The following is a 17,827-nucleotide window of genomic DNA, read 5'->3' on the forward strand; positions in this document are numbered from 1 at the left end:
TTACAACTCAATATCGGAAAAGGTGATACAAAATAAGTGTTACTATTGACCTCAAATGACGTCACCCATGGTGCTGGAAAATGTAACATATGAAAGAATTACTCACCTGCTTTATTCTCTTTTTGAATTGAATCCGAATTTTGGATTAATGTTACTATTAGTTGCTGCTTTTTAAAGAATGCTTTAAATATCTTTGTGTATATATCAATAAATATTTATACTATAACTAAGTGTGTTAAGTGTTTACTTGGATACCTGTGTTTACTGATTTCATTGTACAGCTCTAGAGCTCACATTGCCCCTCTTGATGAGCCTGCTGCCCAGTCACACTACCAACATGTGTAGTACAGGCCTATATTAAAAGGTGGTTTACCTAATGCTAAGAGATAAGTCTTGTGTAATCCCACACCAGTTGGACTGCACCAATTCTTAACAAATAGGTTGGAAGAGATCTTGGACAGAACTCAAAGTTCAAACACGCCAAAGGCAGAGGTATGGTTAGGACCTTGCACCTTTTTAATCCCTGTGTTAGTAGAAACGGTTATGATAACTCAACCTCTGTACTGATTCTTCAAACCACTTCAGAATCCACTGGGCCTGATTTGTGTCTTGGTATAATCGTAGCATTATAGAGTTTTTGTGTGCAGAGGGGATTTCAGCTTCAAGATTTGGGTCCAGCCAGTCAGCGGTTCCATGCTCTGTCAAAACTGTTCCTGGCACTGGACAGCTGGACCACCCTAGCATTGTGTAGAAAGAACCACCACATGTCTGACTAGTTTGGGGGATGCCCAGGGCACTATGCATGTGGGAGGCAGTGAGGACTACTGCGATCAAAGGGTGGAAAGCAACCCTTGTGTTGGAGGCAAAGGTCATCTTGCAAGGTCTTTTTGTGCTGGAGTGGTATAACTACAAGGGAAGGCCACTAATCTCACTGGTAGAGGGGCTGCAGAGTCTCAAATCTGAACTTTGTATTGCAAATGAAGCAGCGAGCTAGCCCAGGCAGGAGCTGGCAAGCCACATGATAGTTCTGGGACAGTTACAAGGTTAGGATCCTTGAGCAGAGGTTGAGACTGGTGGTGTTGAAGCACAGTTGAAGGCCTTCGGGAGATTAGACAAAGGAGCGGTGTTTGCCAGATTGGTAAAGGTTCGTGCTGGTTTACTGCAATGACGTGTACACGTCTTGAATGGGCGATCTGAAATATTGCTGCAGGAAGGAGCCCTCCTTTTAACCAAATTTAACCTGGAGTCACCCCTGAGCCCACCAGTGGTAAGGATCTGTACCATACAAACTGGCAGGGGCTATCCAATCTTGGAGACATCTGCTCAGCAACAGACTGTTGGGGGAGTTCCCAGAAATGTGCTAATTTCCTTCTACCCTGGAGACCCCCAGCTCTTTTTGCTGGACTTTAGGACTTCTAATTTCTAACCTGGAGAGAGTTAAAACTTTTTCCCACTCCTGTATTTTTTATGTGATTTGGTCTCTTGTGTTTCTTTTGACTTTGAAGTATGACAAACTCCATAGGCATCATATTTACATTGTCACACAGCACCTTCAGTGCAGTGTCATAGGGAAGTCTTCCAGATTTCCCAAAGGTTTAGATACCTTCTCTTGGTGAAGCTACTGAAATTGACTTTAATTAAAATGTGTAACTTTCTAGACCCAGCACACACTATCTTACAATCGGGTGTTGGAGGGGTTAGTATCACCTGTGTCTAGTTTGTCATGGAATATTTTTGGTACCCTTTCTACAATTGTGAGTTTTTACCGGGAGCTGCATACGCAGTTACAGTAAAGCAACCATTGGGTGCACCATTTAGTCAAAATCGCCATTTTCTTTTAGAAAGGTCCTTCTTGAGATTTACTCTGCACGCCAAACCAGGTTTGGTCTTTGTTCGTTTTGTCTTTGGTGGGATTCACGAGTGAAGCCCGCCTCTGGCATCAGTATGTCTGGCAGGGGCAGGAAGTGAGGGAGGTGCCCGAAACTCCCTGTGCTTAATCCCCTTGGTTACAGGAATGCACCCAAAGGTCATTGGCCGGCTGGGTGTCTGGCAAGGACAGCCACTCTGCTGTGTAATTGAGAGCTTGACTGGAATGAATGGGAGAAACCTGCGTAAAAGGCAGGGCTTTTTGGCTATGAGGCAGAGTCGACCACTGGACGAAGTAATCCAAAGAAGCACTTGGAAGAGACACCTGCTGCAACTCCTGGACCGTTGGTTTGACCGGTGAAGCCCTGCTGCTGTGCAGAAGCTCCGAAGTCGCCTCGGTTAGAGAAGCCCTGCAAGGACGTCTTCTCTCTTTTGAGTTGGTGGGACCAATCAACTCCAGTAAGTAAGACCGTCTGGACATCCTATCGAAGCTGGTTGTATTTCCATTGCAGTTGTTGCTGGAAATGAAGAGCCAGGGAGAACACCACCAGATGCAGGACTTCCTACGGACTTCCCTCATGCAGGACTGACAAAGCCAGAGCCATCCCAGAGTGCTGGACCCCAGATGCGAGGAAAGTCTGAAGTGGTATCTGAGAACCGCAGTGTTGCTATTTGCTGTCAGACGCGAGGAGCTGAAACGCCAAAGAACCTCTGAATTGAAGTTTGCCCATTGCTGCCGCTGACCTTCCCATTGCAGAGCAGTTGTCCCCAGACGTCCTCCCTCTTGTCTCCATGACTGAGGCTCAGGAACAACGGTATCGACAGAGCTGTACAGGAACAGAAACCAGCTGTAACCATTTCTTCTAACCAGAGGTACCGTAAAGTCTTAAGAGAACTTGCCTCTTGTTGTGTAGCCTTGCTTGCTATCAGTTGAGACCTGTCTTGGTTACCTTGCAGAGTTGCTATAGCTTTGCCCCTCACAAGCCTCCCAGCTTGTCGCCCTTCAAGTGTTCTATTTTGTACAAACATTTACAAAAACATTGTGCAAGACTTTTTTTTTCCCCAATACCTTATTATTTACATTTTGTGAGTAAACAACTTCAACGAGACCTTTCCCTCCTTCCCTCGGTCCAGAGCAGTACACAAGTCTTCAGCATTAGGGCAGGGCTGCGCCAGAGTGGGCGCAAATCCTCCGTCTCGCGTGGCGGGGCCCTGAATTCAGTGCTCTTTTATAAGTCTTCGCCTTCCTGATTAGTAATTATCCCCATAAGGGACTTGGCTCTCGGGCACCATGCTAGGTGAGCTCCGTCTTTAAGGTACCCCAGCAGGGCTGACCATTCTGTGTTGAACTTTAGTGGTCGCCTTGTAATGAGTACGTTAGCCATTCCATCGTGAGGAGCGACCATATTTTTGAGATCCATTCGTGGTCTTAGGGAGGTTGCACCAATTTCCATTTGCGCGCTAGGACCAGGGCCGCCGCCGCCATCATCATGATGATGTAGTGTTTCCGGCTAGGTTTAGTCTTGATTTCCTCCAGGGTCCCGTTCAGTCCTATCATGGCTATGCCCATGTTCCCCATACTTTTGATCTCCAACACTTGTTCGATTGCTGCATGGATGGTCTCCCAGTATTGGGCTATTTTTGGGCAGGACCACCATATGTGGCTCCAGGTTCATGTCTGTCATGGTCATGAAGTCTGGGGCACGGGCATGCAGAGGTCGCATGCACAGGAGACCTCGGTGGACACTGTCCTGGCACCTTTGCCACCAGGTTCATGAACAAAAGTAAACCAGAACATCCATTTAACACCAAAAGGCTTTTATTATGAACATAGCTCTTTAAATGCATTAACCTTGAACATTCCATTCATTAAGCAGGATGCATTAACCTTGAACAATCATCCATTAAGCAGCCCCAAGTGTTTTCTTGATTGTGGCTGATGATGGATTGCCTTCGCACATGCTCACTCTCTAGGACTGGCAGGGTGTGGCTGGTAAACCGGCCCTAATGGGCGTGCCCACGATCTCAGATATAAGCTGCCCGATCTTCAAGACAGACGCTTTGCGTTATTCTGCACTAGCAAACAGTGTAACGCTCACCGTCGCTTGAGGTCAGACTTACCTTTGAACATCCTGCTTCCTGGACATCCTGCTTCCTGCCAGCATACTTACCAACTGGGGGAAGCTGTTCTTACCTGTACATCTCTTCGGCGAACCAAGTATTCATCTTTAAACTTTCCGGAATGCCGAAATCGTCATCTTGGCACCACAGCACGACACGCTCCATCGTCGACAGCAGCGCCTGCAAGGAAAAACAGTCAGTTTAAGGTTGCGCTTCGCCATACTTTGCGCTTCCCTTAAACCATCACTTCTCCAGCATTGGTTCTTTCATAGATTCAGATGCTTAAATATTCCCCATCGTCAGACTGGGAATCTTCGGTGATACAAATTATTAATATACACACATTGCTACATAGGCCATAATGTGCTATGTACATGTATTTCTATGAGCCATTCTATTGAGTAGTCCATCCACCTCACTTTGGTCCTTTATGGCCCCAACCAATGAGGTGGCAGGGCTTAAGCTCCGCCCTCGGCAGCCATCTTCAGATTTTTCACTGCAGCCTAACAGACATAGGGAATCCTCAAGCTCTCTGAGCTCTTCAATTCATTTTCTACTTTTTGTGTGGAATACATTTTTCTAATATATTCTACTTTGTTCCCTGCTAAGGGGCATTGGTCTCAAGATAATTTTTGGGACAAATAACTTTTGGTTTTGACACAATCATCGTGTAAACCTTCTCTACAGAATGGCTGCATCTCAGGCTGTCAAGAAGCCTTCCCTGTTCAGGGACTGCACAAGGTGCAAGAAGAAATTAGTTTACATGAAGGACCCCCATGAACATTGCATATACTGCTTGTATCCACATGACATTCAGAAATGTGTTATTTGCAAGACTTTTTCCACCATGACCCTTCAGGACAGGCACAGAAGACTTCTTTTACATCGGGAAGCCAGGGATCAATCTTCGGACGAAAAGTCTATCAGAACAGCTCCTGCCCAAATGGCCGCTTCAGTGGAAAGGAGTTCCTCTCCCATTGCCAAAAGTAAGAGGAAGCTGGAGTTAATACACTTTCTACCTCCACTGGACTCCACAAGCCAGACGAAGTCACACTCGGCAGCAAAATCTACCTCCATAGGTAAGGAGGGGGTTTGCAAAAAAGCCAGGGGGGGGGAGGGGGGCATTCGTCAACGGGGAAACCGTCCATGAGAGATGAGAAGGATAAAGGACCGTCGTCGGCCAGACCGTCGACGAAACCCTCATCGGCGACGATTACACACAAGATATGATCTATGGCAAAATCCTCATCATCGGATTTATCGTCGACGAAGGAAACACCATTCGTCCACGAGGCACTTGTCCACGAAACGCTCGTCCACGGCGCACTCGTCGATGGGGGAAGCGACCATCCAAACCATATTCATCGACGGAACTACTGTTGGCGGTACACTCGTCGATGAAGGTACCATCGACCACGACACCGTCGGCGACACCGCAAGTTCCCATCAGCAGAGGAATTGGAGCCCGAAGCACCTCCCGCTAACGCCAGGGTGACACCTGTCATTGAGGATAGTTTCCTTGAGGCTGCTGAAGCTGCTGAATCAGTGGTAGCACAAGTTTCTTTTTGGGGGACATGGTAGAGCTTCTTGATGTAATTCTCCAGGAGGAATTTTCAGATGCAGAAGTGGTGGAAGAACGACCTTGTCCTTCTCCTAAGCAACACAGTCCCCCTTGGCAGCCTTCTACAGAAGAGGCCGACTATCCTCATGACCCGATACTGATTTTGTCCATACGGAGCATCATGGATGAGTTCTATAGGCGTCAAAGGGAGCAGAGCAGCCTGGCTGATTCCATAGTACTGGAAACCTGTCGGAGAGACACGTCTCCAATTCCAGGCACATTCAGAAGTCCACCTCACGGGAGTAGACCTCAAAAGAGAGCATGATCACCTGAGCCTGCTCGAAGATCTAGGAGCAAGACTCAGTACTTCACCGACAAGGGTCCCATCACCACCATCATCGCATAGACCTTGATCTCCGGATAGGGATCCAGCATTGGTGCCGTCATCTGTTTCAGTCTCGGATTGGCAGGAGGATCCTTTTAGAGAATTCTGTGATCCAGAAGAAGGCGAGATTACACAGGAGCCTGACGCAGCCAGTGAGTGGGATGAGTACATCGTCGAGAAGCCCAGGAAGAGGGATTCCCCAGGTGATGATTCACCTCCGGATGATCTGGTTTCTTTCCAGATCATAATGGGCAAGGCTGCAGAATTGTTCAAAATTCAGGTTACATCAGAGGAAAAGAAATCGGTGCTTTATGAGCACAGGGACAAACGTAGGAGGACGGTGACCACCATTCCTCTCCTCAACACCATCTGGGAGTCCGGATTCTAGATTGTCTACGCCCTTATCTACTCCGGCCCTGGTGTCCAGACCAGAGAAGAAATATATAAAGCAAATATATACATAAAACTCGAAGGCACGCCAGAGACTGCGAGGACTAGCCCTTTGATCCTGCCTTTTTCGACGAGAATTGGATAACATTAGAAAACAAGGAAAGTGAAAGACCTTATCAGAAGCATGGCTCAGCATTTTATATAGAAGATTGTGAGGACGAACAGGAGACGACAGGGCCATCCCTTTGATCCCGCCCATTCCGTGCTGAGACCCACAACTATTCCCTGTGATCTAGTGAGAGTCTCCAGAGGAAGTAAGCACCATTTCAATTTAAAGGTGCCTATAGAAGTTATTGAAGGCGCGCTGGAAACTGCAGGGACTACCCTTTGATCCCGCCCGATAACGAAAATTCACAAATATTGATAATTCCGGTATTAAAAGAATTATTGCCTACCTAACTAGATCGCCATTGAGCAGACATCCCACATGGAATTTTAAATATCTCTAGGAGGCCCTCTGGGCACTGTGTGCTACTGCCTATAGAAGTGAACAAACAAGAGACCAGCGAAAATAGAAGCAAACTCTAATCTGAATTCAAACCAGCCCCCCCCCCCCCCCCCTTGTTGGCCCTAAAACCAGACTGAGAGGCAAATTGGAAGCAGCCTCCCCATGCAGAAGTATAGAAGATCAAAACCAACCAACGATAGAGCAAACATTAAATAAGAAGAAAAATATAAAACAAGAACGAGAGGATATCGGCATGGCAGTTTACTCTTTTCCAAAACTCAATTGCAGCTCAGAACTACAAAAGGCAAAGAAGTAAGAAATTCTAAAGATGCATCAACAAACCGCAAATACAGAAGAGGAAGAAAAGACGAAGCATATATGAGAAATCGAAGAAAGGCCCAATGACCACGGAGCAACAAAGGAAGATGAAATAAATTCAGATTTACAAAACTCCCAACTATATGGAAGAAAACTTTGACGCAATTGAAAAACTATGAAAGAGCAAATCAAAGAAACATTGAAAATATAAGATGATCACACAACCAGTCCAACTGAGAGGAAACTCAACCCTAAAGCAGATGAGCAAATGAACACTGGAAAATATCGGGTGTACGTACCGGACAAAAAAAACCACAAATATTGAAGGCAAAATACACAAACTCACAGATATGCACAAGAAAATAGATGGAAAAGACACAGGAAAAACAGATGTACGGAACACTTCGGGAGAAAGTGAGCAAACAGCATGGTCCGAGATCAATGACCAACATTAACGGACGCGAGAAAAGTCAGCACTAACGTTACAACAAACAGTAAATCAAAGAATGACACAGGGAAAAGAACTTAATCACCCTTCGTGTCAACTAGAGCCTACAAACATGCCAAGACCCCTCCAAATGGACACGTTAAAAAAAGAACAGGCAAAGTAGGCAAAACTAAAATGGCTACAAACACATGCCATGTCAAATCAGAAAAACGACCAGAAAAAATATCAGATGAGCCAATCAAAGCCAACAGCAGCATGTTTATCTCTTGATATTAAAGATATGGAATCTCTAATAATGTAGAAAAGCGAAGAGAAGTCTTTGGAGAAATAACTATAGCAAACTTACCTGAATCAACTTCAACTCCAATAATACCTCGGTCATTATCAAACAAAATAAAGGAAGTAGAGAGATCAAAGGGAAAAGAAAATAATCCAGAGGGGAAGGAAAAATGTCTGCAACAATTCAATTATGATTTTGAAGAATCCTTCTATACTCTGTTCCTACAATCTGGAAAACAAAATCAAGAAGAACATGAAATAAGAAACCAGAAAGGCGCAAAACACAACCCACCTACCCTAGAAATGGAGAATATCAATATGCCAAGAATCCCAACGACAATTATTGACCTACAAAACATGTTAATCACAATAATCTCCCAATTTATGATACAGTTTGTGAATATACAAGAAAACATGAAAGAGAGCATAAGCGACCAAGCGTCCTTGCTTGCATGATGCATTCAAAACAGATATACATGGAAAACTTCACACACACAATTGAAAAAAGACTTGAATTAGAGCCGGAACAAACACAAAGATGGCAGGAAAGACTATTTGAAGTTGCAAGAGGCGACCGAGAAGAAATAATATGACTAACAGTGTAATGAACAGGATGACAGATCCTCAACAACAGACAAAACCCATTTCAACTATGGAAAACCAGATGGAAATTAAAAACTTAAACCCAAGTCAAGTAGGACTTGGAGAAACGCACAGTAGTGATGGAAAAATCGTAGACTTCTCGATCCTACAAGCCACAATTGTTCCACAAACAATAACGAATAAAGATACAACTGACATCTTTCAGATATTTGCACAAACAAACAAATTACCAAAGCAGAACGCTGGAAATCAACAAAAGAAAAAAGCCAACATCTAAGCAGACCGGCTAAAGAGCTTTCTTGAGAAATATAAAGCTACCCACTGAAACAACAAAACAATCAAACACTGAGGCAAGATCATCTGCAAAACCCTGCAAAAATGCCAACATGACAGACACAGCGATTGGGAAAACCACTGAGCAAAGTCTTGATGATCTGCTTAACACAACTGTACATCCAGACGAGCAGGAAAAAAAAACTGGACAAAAAAATCAATGGAATAACCAACTCTACCATGATAATCATAGATGAATACACAGAGAAGAAACATGACTACCATGAAATCTCTTGCGAAGAAATATCAGATGACTCATTTGACAGTTCAATCGGAACAACTGATGAGCAAGAACAATACGAAGAAATATCAGACGGTTCCCTAGAATATACACTGCATGGGCCTAGCATACATGATCCAAACCAAGAAAATAAATTTTTATAGCGGTAGAGACAACCACAAACTGATGGAGAAGCACAAAACACAAAAAATAATGAAAAATCTCCAACACGAGATGACATCCGAACACCACGGTTCGTGAATCGGATGAACGAACAAATGCACTACTATCTACAGATAAAAAACAACATACGAAGATCGGCGCACTTAATACTTAACAGAGCAAATATCCTCATAGCTATTCCTCAATTAAAGTCAATTTCAACTAATGACATGAAGCTGGTCGTTTTTGAAGATCACAATTGCCTAGATACTGTCCAAATAGAGCTAAGAGATACGAAAATGATGTAGAAAATATACTCCCTAAAAGAAACATTGAAGAAGCTAGGATTTGAATGTACAGCTAAATCACAACAGAGACCATGACTAAAAATACGAGACTCCCAAGCGACATATGTGGCGAGTCAGAACTAAACGAAACCATCATATCGAACGAGTGCACGCAAAATAGGAACACAACTTACTCAACAATAAACTCAGAACTTAATCATTAATGGGACGATGAAACCTACCCATTTCAATGAATCTACAACAGTTTTCAATCAGAAAAAAATCACTCAACGTGGCAAGAGAACCATAACCATTAAAGAAAAACGACTCCACATGGTCGATATGTACTTGGAACACAAGAGGAAACGCACATCTTTTCAATCAACCAGCAAGTGAACTTGAAAAATTCAATATTATCTGCCTACAAGAAACGTGGCTCAGGGAAACACTGGCTTGTGACGGATACATTGTTACTAAACCCAGCTACTGAAGGGGCTCAAGGCAGACCCTCATCAGGTTTACTTAGACTGATAAAAATAGCACCAAACTGGAGCATTGTGACATCTACCAATATCGACCATTGCACTCAAAATATAATAAATGTACACCAAGAACAAGATCTGCAAAGGAGTCAGAAGAATCCTGAATGTGCCATTTCACTAATGAACGTGTACTGGAACCCTGCCACGATTAACGACCACACCTTCATTGATGGAATCTTCCTAAAAATCGATGAAACTAGAGCAAATTACGCACAAGCAGAATTCATCGTCTGCAGAGACTTGAATATACACCTCTACGCAGAAAAAGGCGTAATAGCAAAGAGTGAAGATCTAACCATGAGAGCAAAGAGGTGGCCGAAAGAAATGAGTATCAGAAACCTGACGCTACTAAAACAACCAACTGACCATGCAGGAGAAGCCAAACCAACATGGGAAAGAGGCATTTCCTCAGCAGTCATTGACTACATCTATCAGAACAATTGAAAGAATCAATTACGGAAATCAGGATTGACCCGACAGCATCCAGTGATCATTACCAACTGTCAGCTGAAGGACACGGCTTAACGGAACCTAGAAATCAAATGTTATGCGTTCCGCTGGAAACCACAGGAAAAACTTAAGACTACGAATAAACAAAGTTGAAACGCAACGATTGGTACAAAACTTACAACATCCTCCAACTTCTGATACAGAAAAACCGTACTATAATTTTCTGTTAAAATCCTCTCTTAAAAAAACAAGGAAACCAAGCTGCATCAACATACATGTAACGCTGAGCTGGTAGAAAGGAAAAAGATGAGAAAAATAATACAAAGACTGCGAACAACCAACAGTCAGAACTGCAAACAGATAAAAAAAACAAGTTATATGTAAATTGGAAAAAATCTCACATGAACATAATGTTCCAAAAGGACGCCGAAGCAATAATGGAAACCTACAAAACACATAAGTTAAAGAACTTTGGAACTTACTAAATAATAATGCCAATAAAAAACAAAATCTGACAGCCAATGTCAATGAACAACAATGGATCCAGCTTTTCTCTACAATATATGCTAATCGAAACACAGATATGAACGCCAACCCACAGCAGGTCACAAACCGATTCATTATGAAAAACAAGACCTAATAGAGATAACAAAACTGAATACCTCACATGCTCCGGGACCTGACGGCCTGTCAAACGAAACAATCAGGAAAGAGCCTTTGTTATGGGCAAGTGTAATGGACTCTATTCTTACAGCAATCAATACAACAAATCAGATTCTGCAGTCCTGGAAAAAAGCGACCATGATACCAATCTAAAAACAAGGACCAAGAGAGGACCCTCGGAACTTCAGACCCATAGCGCTACTGGTTCCCCTAGGTAAGCTACTCGCAGATGATGGAAGTTGAGGATATCATAATTGAAATGCTCATAAAAAGACCACAACACGCAAAGAAACAAATGATGACAAACGACGGCAGCATCATAAGATACTCAAGAAACATCAACTACGGACATCAGGGCAATTAACAAAACACTGATGTACCTTACAACCTTACCAGACCCATCAATAAGAGCAACGTACATGAGAATCCAATTTAACATTCTCCTGACTAGAGACTATCTGGCTGCGCTAAAACAAATCAAATCTTCGGAGGCAAACTGCTGTTTCTGTAAAACCAAAGTATGAGAAACAATCTATCACTTAACAATGATATGTCCAGAATTAAATGAAGAGACAGATGTTTGGAGCCTTTTTCAAGATCTCATCATTTGAAATGGCCACAGAAACGAGATGGGCAAAAATCATGAATGGACAAGAAAAGAATCTCATCTTTACACTAGTGCAATTTTTACGAAATGTATTGGAGCTGACGCAATGAATTGAATTTGTAATTTAATCAGCTCTAACTAAAAATTGACCCTATTATCTTAAGAATGATTGATAAATGAAAAGTTTGTAAAACTATCATTTTAAATAAAAAAACACGAAAATATAAGTGTCCTCTATTATTGGACACTCCTGTCCCCTGCACACCTCGTATGCTAACAATATAGTCAGTCAAGCCTTACTACAGTTCATAAACATTCTTTGAATTTGTTATTTATGTACAAACTAGTCATCTATAATTAGTAGGTACAATGAATATAAGTTTATAATATTTATTCATAGATTTTAACAAAATGGTTCCAGGTCCCAGTTCTTACTTCTTACAGGAGCCAACGATGGACCTTCAGACCCCCCTAGGTTTGCGCACCCTACAAGCTTCAAATAATAAATGGTAGAGTTGACAACCCTGAGGGGGAAGTGGAAGGGGGATGTGGATAAAATAACAAGCCGGGTCCTCTTCGCTCACTTCTGAAGCCTTGTACTCGGTTTAATGACTATCTCTGACCTGTGGACAAACCTGCAGATAATTTATATTACCTTGTTGACTGCTTCCTAACTTACCAATACATGCCTTCCCTTGTAACACTATAGTTCCTGAAAGCCTTTACCAGCTGCTGAAAGGCTATTTGAAAATCTGCTTCTGATCTCCCTTTTCTCTTGACTCTAACTTCAGACAGACACTTGTCTTGCCTCCGCTTCGATTCTGTAATCCTTTTCTTTGCTCTCAGAGTGTCTTAAGATTAGTTAAATACTTTGTATCTGCATTTTTTTTTCTTCTTTTACTCACTGCAAACGAAGAACTAAATATTACGCACGCATGATTTAGAAGTTAGTACGTGCGCCCAACCACAGTATGCTGTTAATAATTCAGTAGACCACTGCCTCTTGTGTTAAGATTAATTCATTAAGGCACTCGCAAAGTTTGAAACGTTTACAGTTCTTTAGCTTAATAAGATCATACATCTACACATATATAAATACATAATTCATGAGAACAATGTTACTATTGGAGACTCAAAACGTACTTGAACGTTTGATTTACTTTGTAGACGAGTTGAAGCTTGAAGATTGAAAAAAGCACATGAACTGCATCAATTCAATTTTTCACTCTTGATGAATGGATATTTCCCGAAATGCTTTGAACTTTTAATTTGTTATTGTTTGAACCATTTTGTTGATATATAAGAATAAATATTATAAACTTACATTCATTGTACATACTAATTATATATGACTAGTCTACTCAACAAATGTAAAGAACTTTTATGAACTATAGTGAAGCTTGACTGACTATATTGTTAGTATGATGTGTGCGGGGGACAGGAGTTTCTACTAATCGAGGACACTTAATTTTTCATGATTGCATATTGGTGACTGTTTGTGCCAGAGCCGCATTTTCTCCCCTGCACCTGCCAATTCTCAGAAATCTATCTTCGATATGATGCATCCTACTAAATGATAACTTGGTGTGCGCTCCCAATATCCCTTCGTATGCAGTGTAAAACAAATACAGAATTTCGTAATGGGGGACAGAGCTTTTACTGATAGCCATAGGGACTGATCAGTGCTTCCAAAAAAGATGCGATAAACAAAGTAAGTAAAGCAAAAAAGGCTTTACTTACCATCAGCAGTCAGTACTTGCTAGTGAGAATTCTCAAAAATGTGCTAATTCCCTTCTACCTTAGAAACCCCCAGCTCTATTGCTGGACTTTAGGACATTTCATTTCTAACCTGGAGAGAGAGCCCTTTTTCTCACCCTCATGTATTTTTATTGTGATTTGGGCTCTGTTTCTTTTGGCTTTGGAGTCTAGCAAACTCCATAGGCATCAGCTTTGCATTGTGACACACAGCACCTTCAGTACAATGGCACAGGAAATCTTTTAGATTTCTCAAAGTTTTAAATACCTTGTCTTGGTGAAACTACTGTTTCCAAGAGCAATGAAGTGAAATTGACTTTACTTACATTTTGTAACTTTCCAGACCCAGCACATATTATCTTACCATAAGGTGCTGAAGGGGTAACTTAGTATGCCTTTTGTCTAGTTTCTATTTTCTCATGTAATATTTTTGTTACCCTTTCTACAATTAATGGCTGTTGGCAGTGGTTTACTTTTTCCTACCACTGTGTGTTTTTACCATGGGCTGCAATTGCAGCTGTAGTAAGACACCCATGGGTGCCCATTTTGTCAAAATGGGCTGGTCTTCTTTTTTCGCCATTTCTTGTTGTAAGGTCCTTCTTGAGATTTACTCTGCGCACCAAACGAGGATTGGTCTCTCTGTTCGTTTTGTCTTTGGCGGGATTCACGAGTGAAGCCCGCCTCTGGCTCCAGTATGTCTTGCAGGCACAGGAAGATGCGAGGAAACTCAAGAGTGCTATCCGAGAACAACGGTGTTGCTATTTGTTGTCAGACGCAAGGAGCTGAAACACCGAAGAACCGCTAAATTGAAGTTTACCCATTGCTGCCGCTGACCTTCCCATTGCAGAGCAGGAGTCCCCAGATATCCTCCCTCTTGTCCAGACGAGTGAGGCTCAGGAAAATGATCCGCAGAGCTGTACAGGAACAGAAGCCAGCTGTAACCATTTCTTTTAACCAGAGGTACTGTAAAGTCTAAGCGAACTTACCTCTTGTTGTGTAAGCTTACTTTCTCTCAGTTGAGACCTGTCTTGGTTACCTTGCAGAGTTGCTAAAGCTTTGCCACTCACAAGCCTTCCAGCTTGTGGCCCTTCAAGTCTTCTATTTTCAAAAAATATTTCTAAAAACATTGTGCAAGACTTTTTACCTACCTGCAAAGATCTTAGCTCCCCTATACATTGTGCAATTAACATTGGCTGTCCTGGCTCCCTGAGTGACTCTTCTTACCTCTGACTCTGTGCTTTCTTTTCCTCGGGAAAGGGTTAAACATATTTGACTTTGGAAGGCTTTTAAAAGTACTTACCGGTTTGTGAATTATTTGTTAACCTTTGTTTTATTCCTCTAACCTATCGTAACACCAAACTCTGTATTGCTCTAAATGTACCAGTGATGAATCAATGTCTGCAGTGTCCTAGCTATTTAAGTCACCCGAGGGTGTAGGAAGTGTCGGTGTGCCATCCCCAATGGGTAAAGTGTATTATAAGTGTTACATATATTGCTCCCTTCTGAAGAAGGCTTATACAACTGCATGTGAAATAAATTGTTTTATCAAGAAACCTTGTGTAAGTGCTTATTTGATTAAGTGTACTGTGAAACTCTGTGTCACAACATTACTGCTCACATTGACCCCTCGATATAAGCCTGGCTGCTCAGCCACACTACCAACCTGTGTAGTTCAGACTTATACCAAAGGTTGGATCCTTATTGCCATGAGGTCAGGGTTATTGTAGTGCACCCAAAAGGGGTAGTGCATACAATCTTGGCTAACAGTACTGGTTCAAAATAAGAAAAGTTGGGAGCAGAGAGGAGGGTGTCGTAGGAGAGAAAAAAGCAACAAGAAAAAAGAACCTTGACCCAATCAATGGATGAAAGGACAGAACTGTTTACAAGAGCATGTCTTGGTGCAGGGGTATTCAACAGTTCTAATGTGAGTTAATACTTTTTCCTATTTCAACTGAAGTGCAGCATCTAATAAAAATGTTAGCTTCTGTGTATTATTCAAAACAAATAAGATTGATTTTATTATGACCATATTTTTTTTAGGGTCCCATTACAAAGTGTGAAAACTGTACCAAGGATATTTCTGGCTATCACTGCAACAAGAAAACAAGCTGTAAAAGCTGTGCTATGGACCAGAACTGCCAATGGGAGCCCAGAAATCAAGAGTGCATTGCATTACCTGGTATGTGGCTGATGGCATTACTATGAACTGTTGTGCATCTTCATTTTGTTCTTTGGTAGTTTGTGAACATGTATGTTCATAGCATGCACTAAAACTATTTTTTGTATACCTTTTGCTATCTTGATCTTTTTGTTTTGCTTTAGCTATTTTCACCAGTATTGAGATGGATTCCCCAAATCTGTCTGGGTGGTTGAGGGGTTGCAGGGTTCGAAATTGCCAGGAGCTGGGAGCTATTTAGCTCATGTTTATTGCCAGGGAGAGCCTGGTTAGCTTGAAACCAACACGTATTAGGAGCTAAACAGGACTCTTCAGGCAAGAGGTGCCAAACACACACAACAATGTGATATTACCTCTGTAGTTTTCGAAATGTGTTTACAGGAGATTACACTGCATGCCTAAGGGACATTTAAAGCATATGAAATAATCTGCCAATGGACAACAAGTTCAAGTTTGCATTTTGCGCTCATGTTATATTTGCAGTGTGCTATGGGCTGGTCCTGCTTCTCCATAAGTAGCTCCTGCCTAATGGGGGATGCCTGATAGCCAGAAGCTGCTTTTTGCTCCTGGTCAACAAATCCCAATTTCGACCCCTGTGGTTGAGTGGTTAAAGCAGATATATACATTTACCTTTAGGAGAAATAGTACAGCAATTGATTCAATGACTAGTTAAACACATGTAAGTGCACTCAGAATTATTATAAATATAAATAACACTTCAGAATACTCATAAGGTAACTTCCCTGGGTCATATGAAGTCCAACCCTAAGATATTTGGAACTGGTGGCCCCAAGTGTACACCTCACAGGTAGGTTCATGAAGAGATTGGCTGTTAGTAATCATAACCACTGGTATTGCCAAATAGTTAAATACAGTTCAGGTAAGTAAACTCTCCCAGGCTTTAGAATAGTGAATAGAAGGGATCCTTGACCAGGACTCCACCAACCATGGTCAGGAAGTAGTGATTTAGGGACAGGACTCTACGCACATGTTTACCTATTGAGGACAGGAACAAGTAGGTTAACGTACCTCCCTAATGTCGATTTCTCCAGAGACCACTGCTGGTGTTACAGCCCCAGCTGTTGTGCTCAGCAGAGGTCATTTTCAGACGAGGGATTTAGTTTTGTCATGCGTGGTGCTAAGGAATCTTTTTTTAGACCTCTTCCAGTAGAACACTGTTGGGAAAGAGTTTATCTTTTACACCTTGACCTCCAGTCATTTCAATAGGGGCACAAGATTGGAATGGCAAGATCTATATATTCACTGCACATGGTGTCACCAACTGACACATAGAGTTGATGGCACACAGGGGACATGGTGCATAGCTGCATTGTTCCGTAGGGCCTGAAAATGTTCAGCCAATGCTGAAGGATATATCGAAGATGAAGAATCAGTTGGAGGTTAAACCACCATAAAGAACATTACCAAAGGTAAGTAATTTGTTTTGTTTCATTACATTTTTCTTTGTTTCACGTACAACCTAAAAGGAAGGGCCTCTTTTGCTTTACGGAATCCAGTAAATGGTTGGTGAACTAAGATAAGTGCATTAGTGCAATGCCTTCCTTTAACATGTTTCCAATGATTTTTTTAGAAGTGCTTTTGTGTAAGATGTGAAATGGCACAAAATCATATTTTCATATGAACATGTAGTCTTCAGAAAATGTTGCCGCCTCAGATCTTTCAAAGCGCAATCTGTGTCTACCTATGGAAGGGACGTTTTTACTGTCTTGATAGTTTCCTGTTTGACATCTCCTCTCGTTGCCCCCCAGTAACACATGACTAAACACCAAACCCACCTAGCGAAAGCATTATTCAGTTAAATATTTTACATTAGCATCCTCTGGGAAAATCGGTGCTCTGGTCCAAAGAAGCTGTTTGGAAGTGCTCAATGGTTAGGATTTTCAACAATTCACCCATTTTCAGGATCTAAAAATGAAGGTTTGATAAGCATGGGCTAAAAGGCGCTTCTAGGTCTCTGTCATTGAGTCAGCATGAGCTTCTTTTAGGGGACGATGGTAAGTGTACATCAATTTGCAAGTGTACCTTCAACAAGGGATGCACACAATAACTTGTCCCTTTTTATATAGGGCCCATACTTCAAAGTGTTCTTGAGCTCTTCTACCCATGTTTCCTAACACACAGTGAGCCACGGA

At 42.1% G+C, this 17,827-nt stretch overlaps 1 protein-coding gene across 2 annotated transcripts in view; it reads left to right on the plus strand.

The window, feature by feature from the left end:
- ATRN (attractin) overlaps window positions 1-17,827 on the plus strand; it is a 1,434,670-nt gene that overhangs the window by 227,836 nt on the left and 1,189,007 nt on the right. For both annotated transcript variants that reach the window (XM_069632253.1, XM_069632252.1), the window contains exon 14: window positions 15,539-15,677. In XM_069632253.1, coding sequence (XP_069488354.1) covers window positions 15,539-15,677 — 139 coding nt within the window. The remainder of the gene's footprint in view (window positions 1-15,538; window positions 15,678-17,827) is intronic.

The sequence above is a fragment of the Ambystoma mexicanum genome, chromosome 6q, assembly GCF_040938575.1.
Source record: "Ambystoma mexicanum isolate Mex_15411 chromosome 6q, UKY_AmexF1_1, whole genome shotgun sequence".
Lineage (NCBI taxonomy): Eukaryota > Metazoa > Chordata > Amphibia > Caudata > Ambystomatidae > Ambystoma > Ambystoma mexicanum.